Here is a 10,135-nt window from a genome sequence, read left to right on the forward strand (position 1 = left end):
TTTGTCATGGATATAAATCGAGAGGGCTGCATTGGAAGCAGACAGTAGCCATTTGGGAACCATCTCAGCATTTGTTTTAAGAAAGAAGCCGGTCGCAGGAAACTTCGGACGGATGCTGAATTCTAGCCAGCAGTCCAGCAAACGAAAAGTATTCTGAAACATGAACTTCGTTGAACGAACTCAGATATTACTCAGCCTCGTTTACTGCTGTTTATTCTCATAATCATGCCAAACCCAAAAATACATTTTATGGGAAAACTGTAAAGAATATAATGTTAAAACAGCGGTACATGCGGCAACTGCTGTGTTATAAGCGATTTAAATAGGCATGTGGGATTCAGTGAACATTACATATACTAAAATTTTGTTTCAAAATTTGTCTTCGGGTGCCAATATCTGGATAGTGCAGGACTCATTTCGAAGCTAAACATGATCTACCTGACTGTTAATTTACCTATGGAATCTGTCGTTCACATCCAAATAATTGTAATGAGGTTCTGTCATTTAAAGTAAACTAGCAATACTTGTACAAAACTGTCTTACGACTTGAGTGGAGTAGACTGATTAATATAATAGTGCTGTTTAAAACCCGCATGTTTATCGAACATTTGGGTTCGAGTTGCCTTTTGACCAAGGACAAGATCCAGATCCAATTCTATCCACTTTCCACCCTGTAACCTATTTCCCTGAGGCCCGTTTTAATGTAGTACTCCCAGCCTCTTAGTCGCCTATTTGTATGCTGCTCCACCAGCATTTTGTGCATATGTCCAATCTTTCCAATCTGAGCTCTATGGACAGTCCTTCACAGCTTACCTTTTCCCATCTTTCTATAAACCTCAAAATTTTGCCGTTACGTAACACATCGAAAACTACTTCCAGAGCCTTCTACATTTAAATCTTTCTCGAATATTCGACACCGTTCTATACATTGAAAATGTTCTGAAGTTTCTTTAGTTTGCTGGGAGAGGAGTAACTGACACAAATCATGGGATTGTCTCGAGTTGCAGAAGCATATTTTATCTTGCTTAAGGCCATATATTTCCTGAGTATCTTATTCCGAAATTGAAATCTGGACAGAATACTACAAGTCTTAATTTAATAATTAGTTTGAACTTCCTAAATGTATGACTCTTTTTATTTCAGAGAAAAGTTCAGAATTATTTTAAGGAAACTGTACTTTCGAAAACGTTTATCATCATCATCATTGGCAAAACAGCCCTTCTTGACCCATAGCCTTCCTTGAAAGATTCTGCGAATTTAGACTATCCGGTTTTCACTTCTCTGGATTTCGCAGCAGTAGCAAGACCGTCAGCCATCCGTCAAACCCCCACCCGGAGGGCCAGGTCTCTGTATTTATGTCCCTCAGTCACAGAGTGGCCCAGTTATACCCCGGGCAACGGATTATCTTTTCTTCGCCTTCTACGACTCGCAGGGCTATGGTGGAGGTATTTTAGCCCTCCTGCACACGGGGATTTCACAATTGTTACGCAACCCCAAAACATAAAGGAATCCCTGCCTCATTGCTTCTGCATTTCTTGACCTTCGTGAATACAGGTGTCATGATGGGTAATGAGATTTTCACTTTTATGCAACGGAGGACTGCAACCTGATGGCCTTGGAGAATCAGGTTATTGCCCTAAACACTGGAAATCAGAGATTAGCTTCATCAAGTGCTGCCTCCTCACGACGAAGTAGTGCATCAAGTGGTGCAATGTAATGAATGTGCTGTGCGCGTCACCTGGTGCTCACTTCCAGAACCAGGATTTGAAATGTGTGCTCTTGTTTGAAGTACGTACATAATGCGTCACTGGAAATGTTGCATGCAATATGGAATTTGCTTTCCACTTCTACCTGACTAATTCCATGAAGTTGTGTCCTTCTTGAGAAGTTAATTATCTGTCGGACAGTAAAAAACTTCCCTGTTTCTGGATCTCGTCTCCGTCCTCAGGCAGAAGCGCCCTCAGTTGAGCCCAATCGGCAGAGGTATTCTGCTTCCGGACATCGGAACCCGAGAACTGCTAAATGGATTTTCATAAAATGTGGTATTATGAAGGCAGAAGTTTGCCGACGTTTCGGGGGAACGTCGATAAATTTTACCAGACTGCTGTGACACCACATCCCGGAAGGTAATCACAACTGTGAACGTATCAACCATACCACGATATTAGGAACATTTACTAAACTTCGTCGATTTGTCCACAATCAGATAAAAATAACGGGCATTTTTGATGGAGATCCACAGGCGTTTCTGCACACAACTCGTTTGTAACTCGCTAAATATTCATTGGCAAGGAAAATGTGTGTCTCGAACATAAATAATAACACATTTACCTCAACACAAATTTCTGCAAGGCTTAGAGTCTTCGACGTAATTAAACAATAGTAATTGTCTCCAACAGTTACATTCCTTTCAGAAGTATATTTAGCCCTGTATGTACAGTTACGGAAAAGTTAATGCAGGAAAATATTTGCAGAGGATGAGGTGGAAGGGACTGTGTGGATCACGTGACTGGATTGTCACAGTTTTAGCATGTACAGAAAACATGCTAGTTGAGAACCTGCGTTATGCAGTAATTATATCTCTGGAAGTTATCAGATAAAGCAACACCTACGTGGTAATGGTTTTATGTATATTTTGTTAGCGTACATGATCACCATTATACACTACAGAAATATTCACGCTCACAATAACAAAATATTTCTTTGTCTCTTAAGCGTTCATGAAGCCAAAATAGTTCTCTTCTTGATGTTATACTACATTTGTAAAAATAGTCTATTTTGTCATGTTATAAAGATCTCGTTTATTTCAGATGCTACTTGATTTTACTGTGTATTGAAGTGTCTGCCAAACTTCTGCATATGGACACACACTAAGTACTGAAGGTGAATATTTCACATCACACCACATAATAAATTGTTATAAAGTTGTGTGTATGCACATATTTAGTGTGCATACCCGTATCAGTTTCACGTTGTTTTTTCCAGTGCTTTATAATATTTACATATACATACTCTCTCTCTCTCACACACACACACACGCAGTCATTATGCACTTTTGTAATATTCACTAAACTTTAATTGTAACGCGTTTCTTTACGAGTCCGAAGTCGGGCGGAAAAGGCGGATGGGTCTCCCGTCAAGTCAGGCCGACTCTTAAAGCACAGGTTCGCTTTACGGCTGCGTTTCTAGAAACGAGCAACAGACTACAAGAATGGGAGATAAATTAAATGTTAAATTTTCAGACGGTAATTCTGGAAGGCACAATATGGTATAGTGTTATACGGGATATCAGTAGGTCTGTGTGGTAAAATATTGTCACGTGTAGGGGGGGTACTTGTCGCTAATAATAGTGGGTTCTAGATTTGATTGTCGGATTTGTTGGACGTCCCTATTACAAATACTTTTGATTACAACAGTTCACTCATTTTACTCCTTCTTGGTAACAAACCTCTCACTGCGCTCCAGCCTCTAGTCTTCTACTTGAACTCTCTCCGACTGGCGGCTTCTTATAACTGTTGAGCGGCTGTGATAGAAGACAGCCTTGAAAGATTATATTCTGATTTTTGAGATCGCATTTTGTCGGAAACCATTGTAATTACAGTGGTAACAAAATCTCCTGCCGTATATTTGTTTACAACGTAACCCTCGAACGTGTGTAACCAGTCGTTTCTTAGCAATGGTCATCTTTTCTGACTTCAATGCGGGAACAGTGTTTACCCAGCTATTGGCTTGCAATGGACGTTTGCTTTGACTTCGATATTCCGGCTTTCAAGCGGTTGCCTGTCAACGGACGCCTGGCTCCAACTCCAATATTGCGGTTTTTAGGCGTCATGTCACAATATTATTTTGGCTGCTAATTATGATTTTAATTTTACCTAGAGGCGATTAAACGTAATAATATACATTCTGTTTTAGGCGTATGTTTTCTTATTTTTTAACACTGGTATTGAATTGGCACAATAGGTTACATAATCGAATAGTTTATTTACAAAAAATGCAGTGCAGAATTGTTTTGCCGTTTCTCTATTTGATCTCTCTGCAGTTACACAAGACAAAAACGAGAGCATTAGAATTATTGCTATGAAAGTTTGGGGGTTATCTTTCTGATTTTGAGGAAGGTCACCCATTCACTGACAAGATTTTGTTGCTTTGCGTACCTGGTCTCTTTGTTAGTATCTTCACGTTTGTCACCTTACCTTCGGTACTGATATGGATAATAAACATTTGGATATTGATAACCAGTCCTGTATGGATACCCATTTGGGAGTTGATATCCGTACAGCGGATAGTTAGGATAACGGTTTAATACACTTTGGGGATAACCACCAATTCCATTCTGATAGCCATTTGGAGGATAAAAGTATCTGCTGTTAGGATATCCGTAATATGGATTTGGAGGATATTGATATTGATAATATGGAGGGTAAATTTCTGGATTTTGAGTATACTGTACTTCTTCGTGCGAAGGATATGCTGCCAAACGCTGCTTGTCGGATTCTGCAAGCGGACTTCTGGAAGAAAGCGCTGTCTGTAATGCGGATTCTGTTATCGATTCTGACGTCACTGGGGTGTATGTGGTAAAATATGCAACCAGCATGAGAGCGGATGCAACCTGGAACACGGTAGCAAGACAGTACGCTTATACAAGGGTTTGTCATCTCGAGCTAACAAATAATTTCACAGCATACAGTGCTGCAGATTATTCCTGTGGTGACAATCAGTTTGAATACTTATTTATTTTTAATATCACGATTAAGAAGGGATTAGCATGTGAATATTTGTGCTGAAAAAATAAATGATATGTTTTTTTTTGTTATTGCTAGTGGGGTGGGACTAAGTCCCTTGTACTGCGGCCACTTCTGGCCTATTGTACCAGCCCCAGATGATAGGTGAGGGTGATCGTGGAGCAATTGGTGGAATGAAGATTGGCAGGGGAAACCGAAGTACTCGGAGAAAAGCTGCCCCAGCGCAACTTTGTCCACCATAAATCCTACTTGATCAGACCCGGGATCGAACCCGGGCCCCCGCGGTGGAAAGCCAGCGACTAAATGATGATATGTTAGTGTAATTCTGAGAAATGTATTTGCTTTCACGATGGATAGGCCCATTTTTAGTGTTCATTATAATAACTGATATCCACAAGGAGAACTGACAGTTTTAATCATTTTGTTTGTTCCCACGGGATAAATTGACAGGAGTGAAAGTGGCACAGTCTGTTAGGAAATGTAATACGCGAAATTACTAAAGGCATTCTTTGAAACTCTTAGGCTTATTTAAAAGGGGGAATAATGAAATTAAATTAATGAAGGCCTCCATCTACCTCGAAGATGAAGACGGTAAATTCCACCGAAACTTCGGAAACAACTAAACAGACTACACAGCGTCAAGTCCCAGGGGACAGCAATCTGCATTCTTACATACTGTGCATACAGTATTTACGGAACGAGTTGTCTTTAACGTCAGGAGAATTCTGGCGTAGTCTGATTTTCGCTACATGGACCTAATTCTTCAGGACTTCGTATTCTCGTGGCTAATCAATAATACTGGTTACAGTAAGGCCACAGAAAATGAATTACCGCATTTTGTCTTTGTTTTTATTCTGTTAATGGAAGTAGTTTATTTTGGGTTCTGGACGTTACCTTCATTTATTACGTAATAATTACCGAAACAGAGAAGCTTCATAGATATAACCCGAATTGCAAAAGGCTGACTGTTAATAAGCCTCCTTCACTTGCAATCTGATTTTTATGAAGATTCAGAAATAATTTCGGCAATATTTGATAAGAAATGTTGAGAATTCTTGTACATAATATTTCATCGCAATATTTAAGGAACGGTATACGTGTAAGAAGCATCTAAAGTTGAGAACCATATTTGTTGTTAATGATATGACTTTAATAGATTAAAGTTTTTCCATACAGGCAACAGTGCACCCGTCAGATTCTTCATGGGCCTTATTCACGTGTGAGTGAATGTTGAGGTATGGGAGTAAACTGAATTGTTGCAACAACAAAAATGAATTAAATAATAAATTTTTGACGCTATATGTATTTCTTACAAAATTCAGAATTGTACTTTAAATAATAACATGGCGAACAGATGATTCATAAAATGAACCTTAAGAGTTAAGCATGAGATATTTTGTTTAACAATAAACAGCAAATACGTTTTCCTTAGCTTTGCGTGTGAAAGGCGTGTGAAAGTGGATATGAATACAAATCGTGAGCATACCTGCTCACTTGATATTGTAATTTAGAGATTCTTTTACAAGAGAAACTAGAACACTCTGTATGTAAAACATATCTACCCTTCTCTACATCTGTAAATTGTTGGACACGTTTTAATTTACATTCGGTAGGGGACTTTTTATTTATATCATAAATAGTTAATCATATTAAATAAACAAACTGCAAGCAAGTAAGATTTGAGGTTTCACTATGAAGAATACCGTCTTCTGGGATGCGGCGCCATGTAGATATTGTGTCTTCAGCCACCTGCTCACGCTGGCTCCTCGCTCGCGGATTTTTAATAAACTGAAGATGGAGGCGATACATTCCTCCGAAACGTCGGTTAACGCAATATCTACTCTGTGTTACATCCCAGAAGACAGCATTCTTCAGACTTCAAGTAAGCTTAAGAAATTGAAAATAACGTCTTTGGAATTGTAGAATAGACACTGCATTATGAAGTAAACACTTTCCAATATTCTTACTAATTAAAAATTAAAACATGGCGACGGTCTTGAGTTTATGTCTGATAGCTTCCATATATTTACTTACTTAGCTGTGGCTTGTTTAAAGACGCTTTCCATATCTCAGTGCAAGGAACATCGAAAGAATTTTGAGATTCCAGAACTATACATCATTGGAAATTATCACATATATAATTGCATCTATAATTTACGATACTCACTCTACAGAGATGGAAGCATTTAAATTAAAGTAAGGTTCTTAACTTCTGTATCATAAATAATATAACATCGGTTCTTCATGTGACGACTGAGATAATGAAACCCGAAACTCTCTAATTTCAGGCATCACAGAAGTTACTGCTTTACCTGTTTCCTCTTCATTTCAGAATCCATTTTTGGTTCCCAACTGAAGAACTTCGGCCTATGTGACGTCTCGAAAGGCCTCGCTGCTAGCCAGCGTTCCGCGCTGCCAGACTTACACTTACACTTACACTTACCTGTTACGTGGCCTGGCTTCGCATTCTTGCGGTCTATCGGTACTAGAAACAACAATTTGTCTCCCACAACTGATATGACGAGTTCCTTATCAATAACCACTTTTTAAACATTTCAGAGAAATGTGGTGTACGTATGGCTTGAATCTCTGTATATTGTAAGGCAATGGTCTTCAGCCTGGAGTACGCATACCTCCAGGGGTACGCAAAGTCTTATTACGGGATATGTGAAATTAAAATTCGTCCCTAAATTGAGGTGATGGCATGCCAGAAATAGGCTCAGTCGTCTCATTAACAAATGAGAATCATATTAATAATTGATGAAATATTTAATTATATAATTTTGCTTTGATCGTTTATTAATTTTATATGATAGGCAATAATATATTTTTATTTAATAGCTTGATTCTCCTTTTTCTCATTTGAAACTTATTATTTAATATATTATTTGGGATATAATTTATTTACTTCATTTTAGATGCATATTATAGACTATGTATAACTTGAACTACAGACCAACAACTTTGGGGTTACAAAGTTGAAGAGAAATTATATCTGGGGGTTCACGAACAAAAGAGGTTGAATACCACTGCTCTGAGAAATTCAGATTGTGGTCGTCCGACATAACACTTTGGATTTGTAGGTGGTTATTGATGCTTATGAAGAACCTACTGTCTCCATATTCCTCGTATGTGGAGGCAGTTGGTTTTCTTGAAGAGCTGATAACCACTGATAAGACTTCCCAGTGTCAAAACTCAGAAAATCAAACCTCAGACTTCGCCTCCATGAAAATTTCAAATCATATATCGAAGGAAGTTCTTCGGATGGACTGAGGGTTCTTAATCGTTAATGTAAATATCATACAACTAAAATTTGGTTTCACGTTTTGTACGGATAAAAACATTTTTAATGGAAAAGACTTTAATTTGGTGGATTGAACTGTTTATTAGAACTGTATTAAAAGTAGGCAATGTTCTATATTCTGTACAGACTTTATCAATACTCAAAACTTATGGATGTAATGACAAGTGCTTTAAGTGATTTCATGTGTTGCTAGCTAAGTGTTGTGCAGAAGCATTTCTTATGAACCATAAAAATACTTTGTAGCTGGTTGTTTTTAATAATTCTCGTTGAAACTTCAGCGGGCTTCATGGGACCAGTGTATAATGTTCGCAAATTTGCGTCTGACTTATACACCACATTCTTCAGTGTCTCACATGATGCTTTTTCATTTTGCTGATAAATGCTCTACTATATGAGGAACTTATTTTTTAGGGGAAAATGTAGCTTTGTGGGATGTTTGTGTGAGTGATTATGTTGGACTGATGCGGATCAGAATTAATTTCGCCTTAACTCCAAATATAGATCTTCAATGCTAAATTTTTTCTGAACCAGTTCGATAACTTCGAAAATAAAATATATAATTTGGCAGACGGACAGATACTCGTGTTTTTCTCCTTACCCATTTATTTCATGCTAAACCTTCATTAATGGTGTAATTTCCTCCTTTGTATTTTCAAGGCAATGGAACGAGATATGGCGAAAAGTTATCGTAGTATGACGTACATTAACGGCAGGGTTACTTTTAATGCTTGCAAAAGTGCCCTTGTGGCTTCTGGATGACTAAGCCATCATTAATAACTGACATAGTGACTGGGTGGAGCACGCGGTAGCGTATTTGGTCGAGGCACTGTACTACAAGCCGGAAGGTCGCGGGTTCGATTCCCGATGAAGTCATTAGGTTTTCAGTTGACCTAATCCTTCCAGCTGAATTACGGCCCTGAGGTCGGCTCAGCCCCTAACATAGAAGAGTACCAGAAATCTTCATAGGGAATAAAGGACGGCCGGCGCTTAAGACTGACAACCTCACCGCCATCTATGAGCATCATAAATAGTTAGTGAATAAATCAGACGATCGATTGATTTGCTAGCCTACGACATAAGTAACGTCTTCTGAAATTTTAACGTTATAATTTCATTAAGTCAAAAAGAAATAAATTATATTTTCCATAATAAATGTATAATATTTCTGCCGGGAAACCTGCGAAATAATTATCATAGTTGTGGTTATATGCGTGAATAAAATTTTGACGGATTTAATTGAATATTGTTTTAGATTTTGGGCTGGTTTTATTTGTCTCGGAATAGGTTCCAGTGGCGGCCCCTTTTGAACAGAGTACTCTGTACGAACTAAATTTCTTGAATTTGGAAAGAGATATATCATAAACATAATTGCAGATTCTGTATGAAATACGTTTATGAATCATGAATTACAAACATAACGGTATTTAGGTCCAGAAAATTTAACGCAGCAGAATAAATTGTAACATAATTGCAGTAGAAAACTATAAGCAAATTCGATTCGACTAGGGTTCGTTCCCACGACCGTCTATGCGCTCGAACTTCACATTAGCCCATTAGCTAAACTGCATGTCATCGTTAGACTGTAGTTTCGGTTAATCGAATCAGCGTGTAACAAACATTAACAGAACTCGTGCTTAAGGTCTCTGCTCCCACCTCTGTCAGCTGCAGGTGATTCACACTGAGAAGAGGGCCTCTTTACCTGTTGGATTCCCCCATACCGCCTAAGTATATTTGCGAACAGACGGAGGGACATAATTACACATACTAGATTCATCTTTCAGGGATTAACCTAACAATTATTATTATCCAACACAGGGGACATTAAACTATAGCTAACAGACCGCCTCTGTGGTCTAGTGGTCAGAGTTCCTGCCTACAGATCCAGAGGTCCAGGGTCGATTCCCGGCACTACCAGATATTCAGAGAAGTAGTGGGTCTCGAACAGGGTCCACTCAGCCTCGTGAGGATAATTGAGGAGCTGTTTCAAGGAAAAAGCGGCTCCGGTCTATAGAAATCTGAAATTAACGGCCATCGGGATTCGTTGCGCTAACCACGCGACACCCTCTACCCGATAAAGTTGGTACTA

General features: G+C 38.6%; 1 protein-coding gene across 1 annotated transcript; it reads right to left on the reverse strand.

The window, feature by feature from the left end:
* Positions 1-2,616: 2,616 nt before the first annotated feature.
* Positions 2,617-7,193, reverse strand: LOC111875653 (spore coat protein T-like). The gene is made up of 2 exons (XM_023872074.2): positions 7,058-7,193; positions 2,617-4,612 (listed from the first exon to the last, which is right to left on the reverse strand). The coding sequence occupies exons 1-2, from the start codon at positions 7,082-7,084 to the stop codon at positions 4,193-4,195; spliced, it is 447 nt and encodes a 148-aa protein (XP_023727842.1). The 5' UTR covers positions 7,085-7,193; the 3' UTR covers positions 2,617-4,192.
* Positions 7,194-10,135: the final 2,942 nt, after the last annotated feature.

Source organism: Cryptotermes secundus, unplaced genomic scaffold (assembly GCF_002891405.2).
Source record: "Cryptotermes secundus unplaced genomic scaffold, Csec_1.0 scaffold342, whole genome shotgun sequence".
NCBI classification, from domain to species: domain Eukaryota; kingdom Metazoa; phylum Arthropoda; class Insecta; order Blattodea; family Kalotermitidae; genus Cryptotermes; species Cryptotermes secundus.

Excerpts from the sequence above, each read along its gene's own strand:
- LOC111875653 (XM_023872074.2), bottom strand. The coding sequence starts at position 7,084 with ATGGATTCTGAAATGAAGAGGAAACAG. Across the intron at positions 4,613-7,057 it reads CTGAAATGAAGAGGAAACAG|GTTGCATCCGCTCTCATGCT; the intron begins GTAAAGCAGTAA and ends ACCGTGTTCCAG.